Source organism: Colletotrichum paranaense (genome assembly GCF_030867605.1).
Source record: "Colletotrichum paranaense strain IMI 384185 chromosome Unknown Scaffold_12.1, whole genome shotgun sequence".
Classification (NCBI taxonomy): Eukaryota; Fungi; Ascomycota; class Sordariomycetes; order Glomerellales; family Glomerellaceae; genus Colletotrichum; species Colletotrichum paranaense.
Window position 1 is genome coordinate 1564722 of NW_026848970.1, and position 16425 is coordinate 1581146.

The 16425-nt window shown below is 48.6% G+C and overlaps 8 protein-coding genes across 8 annotated transcripts; 5 read left to right on the top strand and 3 right to left on the bottom strand.

Moving 5' to 3' along the window:
* Positions 1-326: 326 nt before the first annotated feature.
* On the bottom strand, positions 327-2307 carry CPAR01_13450 (amidase; the record flags this gene model as incomplete). The annotated part of the gene is made up of 6 exons (XM_060497704.1): positions 327-442; positions 504-591; positions 650-1525; positions 1594-1746; positions 1804-1926; positions 1981-2307. 6 exons carry the CDS (start codon positions 2305-2307, stop codon positions 327-329), a joined length of 1683 nt encoding a protein of 560 aa, XP_060344097.1.
* A 611-nt stretch (positions 2308-2918) lies between these two features.
* On the top strand, positions 2919-3564 carry CPAR01_13451 (uncharacterized protein; the record flags this gene model as incomplete). The annotated part of the gene is made up of 2 exons (XM_060497705.1): positions 2919-3200; positions 3262-3564. 2 exons carry the CDS (start codon positions 2919-2921, stop codon positions 3562-3564), a joined length of 585 nt encoding a protein of 194 aa, XP_060344098.1.
* Positions 3565-3848: 284 nt separating this feature from the next.
* Positions 3849-5850, bottom strand: CPAR01_13452 (major facilitator superfamily transporter; the record flags this gene model as incomplete). Its single annotated transcript, XM_060497706.1, has 6 exons — positions 3849-4088; positions 4142-4246; positions 4311-5066; positions 5132-5584; positions 5652-5722; positions 5781-5850. 6 exons carry the CDS (start codon positions 5848-5850, stop codon positions 3849-3851), a joined length of 1695 nt encoding a protein of 564 aa, XP_060344099.1.
* Positions 5851-6678: 828 nt separating this feature from the next.
* CPAR01_13453 (uncharacterized protein) lies at positions 6679-8359 on the top strand (the record flags this gene model as incomplete). Its single annotated transcript, XM_060497707.1, has 4 exons — positions 6679-6709; positions 6749-7093; positions 7156-7418; positions 7529-8359. The coding sequence occupies 4 exons, from the start codon at positions 6679-6681 to the stop codon at positions 8357-8359; spliced, it is 1470 nt and encodes a 489-aa protein (XP_060344100.1).
* A 2697-nt stretch (positions 8360-11056) lies between these two features.
* On the top strand, positions 11057-11497 carry CPAR01_13454 (uncharacterized protein; the record flags this gene model as incomplete). The annotated part of the gene is made up of 1 exon (XM_060497708.1): positions 11057-11497. One exon carries the CDS (start codon positions 11057-11059, stop codon positions 11495-11497), a length of 441 nt encoding a protein of 146 aa, XP_060344101.1.
* Positions 11498-12276: 779 nt separating this feature from the next.
* On the top strand, positions 12277-12824 carry CPAR01_13455 (uncharacterized protein; the record flags this gene model as incomplete). Its single annotated transcript, XM_060497709.1, has 2 exons — positions 12277-12444; positions 12486-12824. The coding sequence occupies 2 exons, from the start codon at positions 12277-12279 to the stop codon at positions 12822-12824; spliced, it is 507 nt and encodes a 168-aa protein (XP_060344102.1).
* A 593-nt stretch (positions 12825-13417) lies between these two features.
* CPAR01_13456 (uncharacterized protein) lies at positions 13418-13792 on the bottom strand (the record flags this gene model as incomplete). The annotated part of the gene is made up of 1 exon (XM_060497710.1): positions 13418-13792. The coding sequence occupies one exon, from the start codon at positions 13790-13792 to the stop codon at positions 13418-13420; it is 375 nt and encodes a 124-aa protein (XP_060344103.1).
* Positions 13793-15276: 1484 nt separating this feature from the next.
* On the top strand, positions 15277-15730 carry CPAR01_13457 (uncharacterized protein; the record flags this gene model as incomplete). The annotated part of the gene is made up of 2 exons (XM_060497711.1): positions 15277-15296; positions 15349-15730. The coding sequence occupies 2 exons, from the start codon at positions 15277-15279 to the stop codon at positions 15728-15730; spliced, it is 402 nt and encodes a 133-aa protein (XP_060344104.1).
* Between the last annotated feature and the right edge of the window lie 695 nt (positions 15731-16425).

Genomic DNA, 16425 nt, shown 5'->3' on the forward strand with positions numbered 1-16425 from the left:
AAAAGCTTTCACAGAGATCCTGGAGCAACATTTGAGGCATTTTGTAAAGGAGCACCTCTCTCAAGGGTTCGACATCAGAGACGAAATGCTTAGACAAGAGTCGAGGCGTGTGACTTACGACTGCGACGACGAATGGAATCAGACTGTTGCAGACAATCCCGAATGGCTAGAAAAATTCCGTCAGCGCCATGCTATTGGCTGCGGTGGTGGTGGTGACACTGCCGCCGAGGAAACTCTTGGATCATCAAAAAGCACTTGAGAAAGAATTTGATATTTCGTGTCTCTACAGAAACAATACAAGTATCCCGCGCATTCATCGCTCACTTTCATGCTTGTATGTCTCTGTCAATGATTCTCATGGCGTTTAAACACTCTTCATCATAAAATCGAGGAGCAATGACTTGAAGCGAACACGGGGCGCCGTCGGTTGCTTCTGGATCATCTGTGTTCGGTTTAGCACCAGGCACGAGAAGAACAGCAGAATTAGAACGCACAGTACTTACAGTCCGCTTCAAAATTTGAGGCCGCTTTCTGGTAGTTGGGATCTCTCGTCTTGGAGGATACCCCATATGGTATTATCCCTGCTGGATACTGCCCCCCCACAGTTAGTTGAATTGTTGGCTGCAGAGAGGTGATTGCACTGGCTTACGTCTAATACATTCCACATCAAGGTGTAGACAGGGATGCCATAGGTATCGTGGGGGACCGCGGTGCTGATTGCTCCGGGGCCGACGACAACATCGAGGTGATACTCGATCCAAATGTTCTTCCAGCTGTTGGCATAAGAAGCCTGTAAGCCAAGGAACTCATCCAGTTGGTGTACTGTGTCCAGCTCCGTTGAAATAAGAGGCTTTGAAGTTGTGAAAGGATGAACGCCTCGTTTCACTGAATGTACCAGTGGTTCACCAATCTCACTCGCCAGGGCATCCAGACCGGAAGATCCTAGCCCGAAGTAATGGAATCCCAGCTTTCCACCAACACTGGCACTGCAAGCGGGGTTTGCTGGTAATTTGACGATGCTGTGCCCTGCGCCAGTCAATTTTGAGACTGCGTCTAGAAGCGCTCGTCGAACAGGCGGCTGCAAGGGATATTCCGGATCTTCGGGAAGGATACCGATGGTCAGGGTCTTGTTGCTTCCATAGGAGCTTCTCCAGGGGGCGTTGACTGCAGATGCGTCATAATGCCAAGGCCGACGACCGATCACTGTTTCCATGAACAAACTGAGATCATCAACTGAATTTGCCATCGGCCCAGCGACAGGGGTGACTCCAGGAAGCTGGAGTTTGCGGAAGGGATAGTTAGCTTGCCCTCCAAACGGCGTTCGATCCGCTGTGGGCTTGAAGCCATAAATGCCGCAACAAAGTGAGGGGATCCGGATTGATCCTGCAATATCGGAGCCAACGCCTAATACTGAGCCCCTGAATGCTACAAGAGCTCCCTCACCACCGGTTGAACCGCCGGCGGTAAGAATCGTCTTGTGCGGATTCAAAGTTCGACCGAAAATGTTGTTCTCCGAGTCGGCAGTCTATTTAACTCTCGTCAATATACACTCGACCAAAACTTTTGATCGATGCAGATCAGCAGGTCACGAACCATCATGGTCTGCGGAACGTTCGTTTTACAGAATAGGACGGCTCCAGCGTCCACTAGGAGATCGACCATCGCCGAGTTAGAAGTAGGCAGTGGCCTTTTCAAAAACTCGACATAACCGACAGTAGCGTAATGACCTCTAACGACGAAAGAATCCTAAATTCATCAGTTCTACAGGCCAAACAGGCGGACAAGTTTTCCGGATGGGGATACCTTGAGGCTAATTGGTAGGCCGTGCAGTGGCCCTACGAGCTCTCCAGTACGCTCTAGGTGCTGATCAAGTTCTCGAGCCCTCTTGATTCCTTCATCGAAGAATATTTCAGTTAAGCAAGAAGTCTAGAAGATGTCAGTACATGTGATTCGGCGTTCGGGAGCTCGGCCACAACCTACGGTGACGGAGCGGGATGGAAATGTCCTTACAAGCTGTTGAGCGAGAGCAGCGCGCTTGCAAAACGCCACTGCCACTTCTTCCGATGTGAGTTTCTTGTGATGAATCTTGTCGAGCAACTCTCGCGCGTTGTAGCACTCTGTGATGTCGAGTTCCTTTCCCGTCAATAACGCTGATTTCCGAGCAACATCTTGGGCTATTAGTCGACCTTCTTCGGCAGTTCCTTTGCCTCGAAGCTTGGCTAGCTGATCATTAGAGATTCTCCATTCCTGAGGTATGTTCCGCTGTTGCTCCAACCGATGACGAGAAGCAATCGCTTCCCATTCCATTGCCGCGGGCATTGATACTACGCCTTATAGGTTCAGAAGGTATCGTGGAAGAAAGAGGTTTCATAGGTTGCATGCGCTATTGTTTTGATTTGAATGCGATAGTCGAGTAGACCGAGGGCAAGAGACAGAGGAGGAAACTGGACTGTGTTGTCTTCTTTTCAACCCCAATGCACCTTGATGCTAGAAACGTCGCCGGAATTGCGGACGATGGCACGCATCCCGGGCGGCTTGTTGGCGCGTCCAATGGCCCAATAGGGAAGGAGATGCCGCCAGATCTTGGCTGGCAGAGTTGCCGATGCCGTCGGCTGCCGGGAGTCGAAAGACTGATGCGTACTTAGGCTTATAATTCTGAGGAGTCGGCATCTGCGCTCGGGAGATGGATGGGTGACAGCTCTTTCGACTCTGCAACAATTGCGTAACAAACCCCCTCTTATCAGCCTGCGAATACATTGATTGTGAAGAACTATTTAAAACTCCGCCTCGAGCATTCGGCACATGTCCCAGCACGTCGTGCCAATACCAAAAGCCATTCACAGTTCGACTCTCCATCTACTTACTTCGATCCAGGATACATTCGGCAGGTCGACCCGCGCTCAACTTACATCCTAGTCATGGCACCCGCGAGAAGCTCCGATCATGCCCCCTCCCCCGGAAACGCCTTCTCGCCAAGTGGAGTCGCTGTGCCACCCATGCGCATGCCACATCTGGACTTCATCTATCGTATCGTCTGCGATATGGACCCCAACGTGTCCGAAATTGCAAACGTTGATAACACGGGCGTCACTCGTCTTGTTCTGCCTATCTTGAGCGGGTCAGTCAAAGGCCCTAGGATCACAGGCAAGATTGTGGAGAGAAGTGGTGCAGATTGGGCCGAGCGCATTAGGCCTGACAAGGTTAGCACGGTGTAAACAAGTCACCCATGAAGGGAAGTTCATACGGCTTACCGCTCTCTAGGCGTTCTCAAGGTTGCATGCCATGTATACTCTCCAGACTGATGATGGTGTCTTCATCCTCGTCAACGCCCAGGGTGTTTTCCGCACTGGCCCTGGTCGAACAGACAAATCGCCTCGATCTTCAATCAGTCAGGATGACGTTGAGTATTTCACGCACATTAGGTTTGAAGCACCAGGGGGAAGCCCTTACGACTGGATGAACGCTGTGGTAGCACTCGGGGTAATGACCATGTTTGAGGGGCGCCCTATCATCGACTGCTATCGACTCACAAACTTCCCTGGCGTAGCGGCAGAAAAGCTTTGACCTGGATAGTGTGCAGAATTGTAGATCTGGCCACTAGATGTAGGTATCCAGCAAACAGACAAAGACTTCGACATATCTCATAGCTGCATGTGTAAATGTAGTGAGAAACCAGGTCAACCACGACGAGCCCAGCCAAGTTAAACAATTTAAAACGCAGAAGTATTCTGTAAATACTAGAAAGACGGAATCTGAATTCTTGCCATACTCGGGAGTGGTGCCAAAGTTCTTACATACAAGCAAACCTCTGGTCAGGCTGGCAAAATAAGATACACGTACTCAGCACACTAAATCTGCATGCGCCTCTCCACAAGTCGCAAGTATCGGGGAGCCAGAATGGTGCGAATGCGCTTGCCCCAGATGATCATAGGAACATACAAAAGACCGATGAGAAGAGAGATAACCCCACTCAGAATGTACATATTGGTAAGGCCCATGTTTGACATCCAGGGCACAAGCGCCGAAGGGACACCTACGCTGACAGCATTACGGACAAATGCGACACCAACAAAGGCTTCGGCAGTCAGCTGTGGAACCATATGTTAGTCAAAGTCATTGTATCGAATATTAATGCATTCACCTCTCGATAAGTATCAATAACAAATGTAAAGGTGATGTCTCCATTTGCACCAAGGCCAAATGCGAATAGTGCGCCGCCGATGCTAGGGAAGATCCAATGCATTCCCTAGAGCTGTTAGTTTAACCAGTCGATGGAGCAAAAGAAGACATGTGGCGCAAAGGTGACTTACTCGATCCGCGGTGACTCCAAACATGACAATACCACCAGCCATCGTGATCACGGGTAGAAATAAGGGATACAGTCGCATTTCCGGCTCGAAAACGCCCCCATTCCTCTTAGCCAAGCGCAAAACAGTCCAGTCTGCTAAAGGTCCGCCGTAAATACTGCCGAAAATGTTTCCAACAAAAGGTCCTAGGTTCATATATCCGATTGCTGCAGTATTGAAATTGTAGGGGGGCGCAGAAAAGACGACGGATACAACCGACATGAACAGTACTAGCCAGCAAACACCGGATGCAAACTGAAGAGCAGTGAACATGACGTGTGGAAGAGTAATGACATGAAGTGGCAAGATGAAAACTCGCAGTAAGGATTCCGAGGTTGGTGTCAATAATCGCATGCGTTCGCGGTAAGAATTCAGTGGGACATTCGTAGCGGGATTGGACCGCATGTAGTTCAGCTCCAGACCGCCTTTATCAAGGCTTCTGACTTTTGCCATATCATTCCCGCCAATCGGTGAGTTGTCGTCTGTAAGGTCGCTTTCGCCGAGGCTTATGGGAATATATTTGGTCTCTTCATACAAGAAAACAAACATGAAAAAGAGAACTGTCAGAGAGATAGAGAGGGCGTAGTATGACCAGCGCCATCCCTGAGTCACGGCTTGGGAGCCGGCAGCCAAAGGCGTCAAAAAGCTTCCTGCCATTACGGCAGTAAAATAGAGACCGTTGGCAGAACCTCGCTGGTGAACGAAGAAAATATCGGCAATCTGTTGCAGGAAAGAATCATTAGCGAAAAGGCGAGATAAGACCAGGGGATTTTGATAAGTATTACAGTCATTTGCACCGCGGTCTCGTTTATAGCGCCAGCTAGTCCCGTGATTACAGCTGTGGAAATAAGTTCTGCGTATGAATGCATAGAAGATGTCCACCACGCTGCTGCAGCAAGAATCGCTGTGGAAACTAAGTACGTTAAGCGACGACCATACTTGATTGTGAACGGAATGAAGAAAATGCAGCCTGTGGCAAGTCCTGCAAGCTGAGCGGACTGCGCGTTGCTGAGTTGGTTGATAGACACATCGAGATCAACGGTCATCTGTTGCCAGAAGACGGTTTGGATCGAGAGGCTATGGAGGAAAGCAAACAAATCGTCAGCCGGGGAGTTGGTCCGCGAAGGGCAACAGATGGATTGGAAAACCGATGTGGCTCTAACGTACTTGGTGAAAGCGGCCACGGTGACGCCCATGGCAAGACTGTAGTTGAGATACTTTCTCCATTTGCTCCAGTTCTATTTCACGCATTCAAAGAGTAAGAAGATGTCATTACCGGAGCATCGCAAACAGCAGAATCCGTACCAGTGGGTCGTTCGGGTCTGACGATGGAGTTGGGGATAGAACAAATATTGGGGACTCTGTAGCGTCCTCATCTGGGGTAGAACGCAGACGTCAGCACAGGACTTCAAAGACTTCGAGTAAGAGGCATACAATTGAGCAAGTGAACTGTTCCCGGAGGAAGGGGTGTATGTTGAGCCATTGTCACTGCTGGGACGTCCATCGGGAACTCTCTACCACAGCGTTGAGGCGAGAGCAGAAGGAGACACAAACAATAGTGGGCTTATGGGCTAGATGTGGTGAGGTGCTGTTGCGTTTAGGAACCAGCCTAGAATATTGTCGCATTTGATGCAGACACAGCAATGAGTCGAGCAGGCAACGGGCATTTAATATAAAATACGAAGGTAAGTTGACCTTCTCAGGAGACTTCTATTTCGGCCTGGGTACTACTCGAAGTTGTGTGACAGCTGGGATTTTGGTGTGTGCCACGATAAGCCACGCGCCCAGGTTAACCCTTTTCAGTCATAGGAGACTGAAGCACCTGCACCACGTTTAGATCAGGATGATAATCTTCGAGAGCCCCGGTCGAAATCGGAGACGATGAAGACCATGGCGAGAATGACCAATGCCGTTGTGATAACAGGACTGGGGACTTGATTACAGTCCCTGTGAGTGTACACTAACCAGCAAGTCTGACGAGGTCTTGACGCCATGTACTGGCAAGTCCCTGCTGGACCCTCATCCCTTTCTTTCCGAGGGCATTCCGCATGGATAACAGAGAACTCTATTTGTCTTAGCGGCCTCGCCCCCGCATTTATGAAGCTGCAACATGATTGCTTGGACCCCAGAATCGAGCGTCTGAGCCATGCCCTATTCGGCATATATATGCGCTCGCGGCCCCGTCTGCCTTTCTTGGGAAGTTGAAATCTCAATTCTTCATTCATCGTCGGCAAGGTCGGCCATTTCGAGAACTCCGCTGAGCAGTCAATTGCATGGCTTGAACAGATAACGATTACGCTGACCTCACTCGACAGCCATCAGTAGGTTATCGATGGGTCGCTCTAGGGGAGGATGCTCCAATTGTAAGAGGCGGAAACGGAAATGCGACGAGACGCGTCCAGATTGCCGAGCATGCCAAAGGCGTGGCATCCAGTGCGAGGGCTATAACACCACACTCAAGTGGACCAACGGAATAGCCTCGCGGGGTCGATTTGCTGGGGCCGCAATCCCTGACCTTGCTGCGAACAAAGCGAGCGCCAACTCAACTACTTTTGATAGCTATCTGCCGAACGCTGAAGATCCACTACACCACACTGGATCATCCTCAGCATCTCCCGGGGCCGATACACCGAAGCTGTCCGGGCCCGCTCAAGAATCAGATACACCGGGGTCACACTCTGAAATCTCATATTTGGCACCATCGCCCGGCGGCACCAATGACCCGAAACGGCAGCTTTTCCAGAGATGTAAGTCATTCGCCGCTTGGCCCTGTCACGTATAGGTATTCGAGTACTGACCATGTCGCAAGTTCTCAACGCGGGGATGCACCGACTCTACACCACTGAGAGCTCTGGTTGGATGAAATCTCACTTTGTCTCAATGGCAGAGAAAAGTCAAGCATTTGCTATCGTCTGTGGTGCTATCCAAGCATACCTAGACGACGGTTTCTCAGTCTCGTCAATGGAATACGTCGATCACGCGCTCCAAACTTTCCGATCGGAATTAGAAAGCCGACACAACTCCTTCGATGGATCCACCGTCTCTGCTGGCCTGCTTCTCTGTAGTCTATGTGTAAGTCTCGAAAATGCATAGCTTCGCCGTATGCGAATCGGCTACCCATATCTCACGCGTACAAACGTCTCGAATCTGATATCCATTACTAACCCACAGCCTTTATGTAGCTGCTTCAAGCTCGCCCTTGGACGATGTATCTTCAGCTCATGGCCGGCCTGTACCATTTAGAGACGAACTTGAGTCATCTGCTGCCCTCAGCCGACCATGAGTTCACCATCCGGCACTCCATCGAAGTCTTGTCTATCATGGACATGGATATCATGGTGATTGGTCGAATAACACCGAGCATGAATGTTTGGCGCCACCTACGAAAAGTCCAAGATTCTTGGAAAGGCGGTAGGCTCGGTGGGGTAGAGACCGTATCGGGACTGCCCAGATCGCTGCTAGATATTCTCGCTGATATGAGGGAGAGCAGCGCGAGTGACATAGAATCCCAGCTCTGGACTTGGCCGGGAGAGATTGGTGAGCATGCCCAATGCATGCTTTGGGACTGCTGGCGGTATACAGCGGTCTTACATGTGAGGCGATTATACCGATCTAGAAGAAAGTTGGCATCATCCGATGATGAGAACCGGCCGGGACCTCACTCAGGTGACATGACATCATTCCCGTCAAGAGAAGTCGTCATGTGTCGTTTGGCGGCATCGGTTTACGCACTATACAGGGCAGTTGAAATGCCTGCCAACCACCACCTTCTGGTTCACAACGGGCTCATGTATCCTTTAGTGATAGGCAGCCTCGAAGTCCCCATCCTAAATGCTCATCCAGAGTGGAAGCAGGTTTTCGACGATGTGCGGTCATCGTTCTTGAGGAAAGACTCATTTCGGCTCATAAATATAGTTGACGAGGTTCTTGAAGAAGCATCCAGGGAGGGAACTGATACATTTGACATAGAAGAAGCTGCTAAGGCTCGAGGTGTTGAGATCGCAGTCTTTTAACCTGTTGAGGATAGCGGTCCGGGAATAGGAAGAAAATTGCTCAAACGCCTGAGTTCGTCTGTCTAAACTTTGCTGCCCTACACACGCACTTGTGCAGTGATTTGCCTGTCGCTTCTCGTTCATCCGTTTGAGACATCAAGACTGGAGTTGGGTGGTATGATGGGCGCAGACAAGATATCTCGGAAAGATAGGTGGAACATAAATGACATCCAGGTTTTTGCCTCGTGATAACCCTTCTCAGAATACTCGAGCTGTACAAGGATACGGTCATTGACGAACTCAGTTCCCTGCCCGCACATGATATGGTGACCTGAGCGATGAAGAGTAGTGATGACAAGAAGGCCAGGCCGATCTATATATATGCACTCGGACATCTCGAAGTGCCTTTCCGATGGAAATTAGTTGGGTTCGAGGTTGCAGGCAGTTAAAGTCGGTCTCTAGAATAGTTTAGTGATTCAAATTGAGAAAGCGTTGATTAATTCTATATGTGCTGTGGGTGCTAGTGCCTTGATGAGATACGTAGTCTCTGAGAACGGCGTATGTTGTGCCGTCCGCAAGAACAAGTCAAACTCATAACTCAAGACTTTCATGTCCTGACCGTGGATGAACGAAGTCCCCAGGTATGTGATGTCGCGACTTGATTTGTCTCCTTCTAACGTCACTCGTGTTGCGGATCGAAGTCTCAAGAAGGAGGTAATGAGTACTAGGAACCTTGAATCTACGAAGGATGACTTCCGGCATCTGTTAAGTGAATCCACGATACCGTAGGTACATCAAGTAACGCAAAGCGAATCTCTAATCCCAAAGCAATAAAGAAGTCATAGTTGAAATTCTCAAAGCAGGTCTTATTCAATCCTCATATTTCAATCAGCCTAAGGTATTTATGAGAGGCAATGTTTTACGCATTTCCTTGAATATTTACCGATTAACGTGGGCCTTGAAGACTGCAGACCTGCTTATATATACGTGGGTATAACTGCATACCATGTGAAATATCAGAGTTGAACTTCAAGGGATTCTAGTTTTGTGCGGAAAATCTGATTCACTTGAGTCCTATCTATGCGCTGGCGATCCCATTTGTCCCCGCGATCAGCTACGAATATTGTTTCAAACATGTGAGTTTCATCTCTCCCTTGAAAATGGAAGTCAGAACTCGTGCGAGTTCAATGCATCATCGTCATTGTCTTAGTCGAAACAATGTTTCTTGACTTTCCTCCTCGCTTTTTAGCAAGCAGCACATGGGGTCGTCGTTCTACCTGGTCGGATTTCTAGGGTGCCTTTTAATACGGCGAGAAATCCTCGCAAATGTAATTAGCATACGCACGTTCCAAGACGCTCAGAAATTACGAAATCCAAGTATTTTGCTGCATGTATCGATACAGTTCGAATTGAATTTCATCTGAGTCACATGTGTGAAAGTACGTTGATGAGTCTATCTGTCTGCACACAATGTGCTCACAGCGTTACGACTATGATTTTCATACACATTAGTACTTCACACCTGAAGATGAGCGATGTCGCAGTCAGTCAGTCCTACAGGATGCGAGGATCTTGCAAGGGAGAGTTTAACATCAGCTCATGCAGATCAACGAAACTGAGACCTGCCTGCCTACGAGATAGCAAAGCCTTCGCTCGCTGTTTGCAAGACTGGCTTCGTCGATCAGTTTGGCGTACTGGCAACTACATGCCGCACTCCAGCTTGGCGGTCGATGACTGCAGGGAGAAGTCCTGAGTAGTTCAGTGTTGTGTTTTAGTGTAATGCAGGTGGAGAATTATGAATCCAACGGGCAACATCAATCACACACCGTTGGTCAGAACTATGTGGCTAAACTTAGGATTATGGGAGCACTAGGAATGATCAATCGAAATAAAGGTAGATCAGCGGGGGCGGCATGCTTCTGGGGCGATGAAGCCTCGGGGCAATCGGAGGCCCGAAAGCAGATTAGAACGTGGAGTCGTGCCTTGTTTAGGTTAATCAGCCCCGGCAGATAGCGCTCGTATTAATATCGAGGTTACATAACCTGCGTCATGTGCCTGGAATTCAAGTCAGAAATGAGAATGCATGCGACCCTGAATACGAGAATCTTGCCTCGATGGATTGGAGGATTCATTGTGCAGTGGTCTTGCGAGCCATCATTCCACCGAATGGTAGCTAAAGGAAGGACCATCCAGCGGATGCGTATGCTTCTAAGCCACGTATGACCGACGGCTTGAGCCAACTGAACCGCGAGGCGTATAGGCAATTACCTTAAGCGATCAAAGTGACCCGGAAGGCAGGTTGTTATGACCGCATAGGAACTTTTTGGCTGGACTATGACACATTGCTGGTTCACATCCGCACTAAGCTGCTGTCATGATGGATCATGAAATGGGGATTGAAGGCAGTGACGGGGAACTTAGCGAGAGTCCAAGGTCCACCGACGCAGGGAGAGGGAATACGATGGCAACGTCACTTTCTCAATCGTTTGAGTACCCACGAGCTTGTTGTCATACCATTGATCTGTGCTCATCTATTTGTTGGCCTCCAGTAATACAACCTTGACTCTTGACTGGTATAAATCCGCTCGTCCGCCGCCACTCCGGACGGTATTTCAACTCAAAACACCACGTTGTCCAATACAAGCCAACAGTTACAAACAATCACTCCCTTCTCAATTTCATTTACAACTCAAATTGTTTCCTCAAGACCTCGCGATAATGCAGATCACCAACCTCTTCCTCACAGCCCTGACTGCTGCCTCTGCCGTCTCCGGCTCACCCGTTTCGAAGCGTGAGGTTAAGTCAATGATGGCCGCGGGTGTCGCGGAATGGACCATTGAAGGTTTTACCCGCACCTGCAATGCTGAGGATACCTCTTGCGACTATAGCTTCAACATCAACACCCACATCGCAGATCCCACAGCCTGCAAATTCACAACTACCGGCGCACCTGCAAGCCGCGCTGCCTCAAACGCCAAATGTGGAGCTTTCTCTGTTACATCGGGCTGGAGCGGACAGTTCGGTCCGGATGCGGGATTCACAACCTTCTCTGTCACGGACCAGAAGCTTATTGTTTGGCCCGCCTACACCGACAAGCAGCTGGTGAACGGCCAGGCGGTAAACCCTGACCAAAGCTACGCTCCCCAGAACTTGCCTTGATCAGGTCGCCACGACATTCAATGGAATGAAACGCAGAATTTTTATGCCATAGAGCATCAGAATACAGGATATGTCAATATTGTAGTAATCGATTGTCTTAACCCGTCGTATTTTGATGTTTCGAAGCTGCGGTTCGCGAGTGCATACATGACTACCACCTCAAGTGTTCGTAGGCCTCTCTGTGCATCAGCGACCGCTGTAGACGAATAAAATGGAGTTGCTTACCAAACAATCCCAATAAAAAGCAAATTGCCACTTAATAACATAGAGTTTTGGTGTTACCCATGTTCGGGCTCGCGAAGACCTATTCTAGGTACGTTGTCTTATCAATCCTCATAAAATATCAATATCACAAGTCTCCGCGCTGTTGCCAGTCGCATGAGCATCACCGAACGATATCACACAGGCCGTTAACAATTTAACAGCGATTATCATTTACTGGTTCGTGGAACGTCCCAAGCGATGTGCGAAGGGCCAAGATCATCACCCGCCCACCCCCCAGTATCGGTCTTGTCTAGATATTCCAATACTGGGCTAGGCTCAGTCAATCATTAAGGTACCTTACTTTATCAAACCCCGGTGGGTGTATGCATTCGGCGGCCCCGCGTGCGGGCGTTGCGGGAGGTGGATTTAATCGATTGCGAAATTAAGTAACGAATGCTCCTGCTCCACTGCCAAAGCTCATCGATTACCCGACCTTAAAAGAGGATATTGTATCCTCTCGTGACGGAGTAGATATCCTGCTCTTCTTTATCCCTCTCACTCGTACCGGGTTCAAAATGGCTCGAGCTCGTATAAACATTATGGACGACCTTGGCTGGGTCCGTGCCAAGTCATTGATTGCCAAAAGACGCGCCAAAAGATGTGAAGTTGACACAAAACTTGGTTGTCATGTTCCAATTGGATGTCGCACCCGAGATGGTTACGCTCAGGTCAGCTTCCTAGAAGTCTGCTCTAGCTTCAAACACTAATCGTACTTCTACCATAGATATGGACAAAGAGCAATGCCAAAGCGAAAAAAGGCCTCACTGGCAGGAAAGCTTCGAGAGCGTACCTACTTCACATCGTCGCCTACGCGCAACTTCACAAGCGAAACCCAAATGATCATGTGTCACACCTATGTGACAATCCCGCTTGTTTCAATCCTACACATCTGGTCGATGAAACGGCAAGCAACAATAATAGTCGGAAAGGCTGCCCAGGTCCAATCTATTGCTCTGACCACGGTTGTTTGATTGTGAATCTCTGCAACCACAACCCTCCTTGTATTCGACCTCCACGCCAGGATGTGCAATGCTGTTTGTCGCACAAGGAATTTCAGCCCTAGAAGATGCTATAGAGTGTAGATCGGGCATTGTGTTGTGCTAAATTTGAGTTTCATCACTGAACTATGAACGCTTACTTCAATGTGACTGCTGAAGGCACCTGTACATTATGTTGTAATTGCACCACAGCCTAGATGTTCATCAAGAGTATGATCATTTTAAGTGTGTGCCACTGTCGATTGACTGATGGTGACGCTTACGTAGCCACTGTCTGCTACTTTCCACTGGAATGCCAATTGTAATCTACAATATCCAAGGCGCAATCAGGTCATTACGATCGTGAGCGCAATGAGAACTTAAGGATAGTCGTAATATTGCAAGTAGGAAGTTATACTATCCTTGCACCTGGCTACGAGTCTACAAATCCTTCCCACCTGATGTGATGTTGACTAGATAGACAACTAGACTGGAGAGAATGTCTACAAAAGTCGCTCGATAATCCTTCCAGTTAATTAATGCTTCCACTCTGAGAGCCCGAGGGGTACTTCAAAACTTGATACTAGGGTCAATTAGCTGAGATTCCTTGACTTGAACTTTAGTGGCAAACATGATCCGACTTACCCACAGCGAATAGGTGCTGCACATCCCTTGTCACTTAGTAGTGGACAGATTCCAAAAATTCGATCGCAGGCTCAGCTGCAGGCTCAGCCTGCTTCTTGTAATGTACTGATTCGAGGAATGAAATTGATGGCTCGGCGTCCGCCTTGGGAGAGCGCTTGTAGTGGACAGACTCCAAAGGTTTGGTTATAGGTTCGGCTGCAGCCTCGGCTTCGGGGGTCCTCTTGTAGTGAACAGAGTCAAGGAACTCAATAGCAGGTGCCGGCTCTGCAGCAGCGTTGGGGGATTTCTTGTAATGCGTAGACTCGAGGAAAGAAATGCTGGCTTCGCGTGTCTCTTCGTTCATAACACCGGTAGGGGCAGCAACAATCAAAGAGGCTCCTCCGAGGAGCAGAACGTTGAAAATTCTCATTGTGTTTCTTTGTTAGGGGGAGACTGAAGTTGATTCTTTGACAAATCTCTTTGGAAATGGAAAGGCAGTGTGTTTAAATAGCCGTTTCCACAAGGCGAACAACAGTGAATTCAACCTGCTGCTATCGGCGCACTTATCTCAAGTAACCGAGCCAAGGCGTGGTATGAACGCGATTTCAATCACGTTATCACTGCAGCTAATCCAGGCCTGGGCAGGCGTAAGCTTCATCCGCGCCATAGTACATGGAAACTTCTCCGACTATCCACGTCAATCTTGTACATGGCGCGAAGTCACTGATTGCTTCACGTACATCGACATGGGTTATCCCACATGTTTGGAACTTCTGCTGCGGAGCCTACAGGGATCAGAACGGTGGTGAGTTCGCAAATGAATTTAATCTGAGTAATGGAAGGAAATAGAGTAAACACATTGACTTTGGTGCCTGCCAACCTGCGAAACTCGGTGATGGACTGAGCTGCACGGAGAAGTCTCAAGTAACTCAGTAAAGTGAGTTGAACCAGCAGCTTGAATAAACATGAGCAAAAGACATTGCTTGTTCATAATGTGGGATTCGGGATCTATGCTGACCATATTGGTTGGCTTGGTGGTCGAGACTGGTTCATCTGGATGTTTCCTTCTAGAGAAACAAGCTTTTGAGACCCGCGTTAGCTGCTGCGCATTTTCAAGGAAACCTGGTGGTCAGTTGCATATTCGAACAGACAAATTCGTGTCGATGGAAGAAAACAAGCTTTCTAGATCCGCCCGACTAGACGAATGCAGAAGGTCGATTAGTCGGCCCCGAAAACTGACTCATTGTGTCCTGTGCAGCTGTCGGGCCTCAATGATGTTTTCCTTATCATAAACTCCCCTTGTCTCAAAGATAGAGAAATCCACCCTGTCCGATGGCGAGTCATATTTGCAAGGAGCCCCTCGTCTGTCGCTTCACATCAGTGAAAACTAACTAACGGTCAGCTCTCGGATTTTGAACAACCACAGAGCTTAAGAGAGTACCCTAATAGTTGATACTTGCAATTTCCTTCCATTTTGATTGTCACTTTTCTTGAAGAATCGGCGTCAATGGTGTTCAGTAAGACAGGACAGTCTCGCCACGAACGAGATCTCCAAGCAGAAGAAGAAGCATTCTTCTTGGATGGCAATAACATGCAACTGCCCGCTAAAAAAAGCAAAACTTCATTCGAAACATTTTCTTTTCCTTTCTTTTGGATAAGCTGTGTACTTCTTGGGCTCTCGACTTGGTTCCACCTCAACCCAGCAGGACCATCGGATTTGCAGTGCGTCAGGAAGCTTAATGTTTTGTGTGAGTCCAGCATCGCACCTCTTTCAAACGATTGGTAGTGTCCCAGACTCATGAGATACACAGCACCCGTTCAAGATATTTTGGAATACGAAGATGTGCAGTTTGACAATGCATTCTGGAAGACCAGCCCTTATAAAGGAAGGCCGACTCCAGAGTTGGAAGCAAAATGGAAGGATCTGTGGTATTGTAAGTTGCACGAACGGCCCCTAGTTTATTTCAAAATGGCCTACTGATCCAGATTGGTATTAGATGGATCATTCGACTTATCGGATGAATATTTACCAGCATTGAACAAGACATCACATGGTACCGGCGGTGACTCCTGGGCACGCACAAAGCCAGGCTATCTTTTGGCTGGCCTCGAAGTTTTCCACAACCTTCATTGCTTGAATCTCGTACGTCAGTTTGTGCACAGATCCGAATTCGATTATAGCGACGATCCGGCCTTCCACGGTGGAGAGGATCTTGTGCTTGCCGTAAGCGCTCCCCAAGTCCAAAACTTTGCATTGAGTGACTTGACTGGACTGATTTGCTGGTTTGCTTCCGAAGCTGACTTCTACAGCATGTTGATCATTGTATCGAGGCATTACGTATACGACTGCAGTGCTCGGCTGATGTAACCCCGTTCTTACACATAAATGGCTCTCGGGGTATTCAGCCAGACTTCAACTCCCAGCATAGGTGTCCCAAGTATGATCGCATCGTTGAATGGGCAAAACAGCGCCAGATCATGGTGGATACTCCGAAATAACATGCAGGTCACCAAGTACCTAATCACCACATGCGGTCCTAAAACTTTGTGCTTCATTGCTAGGAGCTAGATGGTTCAACTTTCATTCTAGTCATTTTTTGGGAAGCGGATGACGGACGATTGAGTTAAATCGCTAAATCCTAGCGAGACGAGTAAAGGACAAGATCAATGTCGGGCAATATTGGGCGATTTTGCTTGGCCTTCAGCACAGCTTGCGAAGCTGCCAGAGGCGCCCAAGTGGTTCATTCCATGTGCCCAACCAAGGTTGTTAAAGACAGCATTTGAGGTTATACATTCGTTTATGTTCGATATGGACACATTTGTCCCAATTCTCAACGCTCGGTCAATTTAATGTTTCTGCTTGAAGACTGCTAAACTTCGATACTTGTCGCTGGAAAGGATCGTCGCCCCGTCGACTTAATCTGAATCATCTTTACTGTTCAAACAAAATACAAAGACTCCCATCTCCTGCCTTACAGGTTCCAAATTCGAGCCATACCTAATCGGGGCAACTTATGCCTGTGAAGCACAGGGTGACTTGTTGCAAGGCGCAATGTCGTGTCG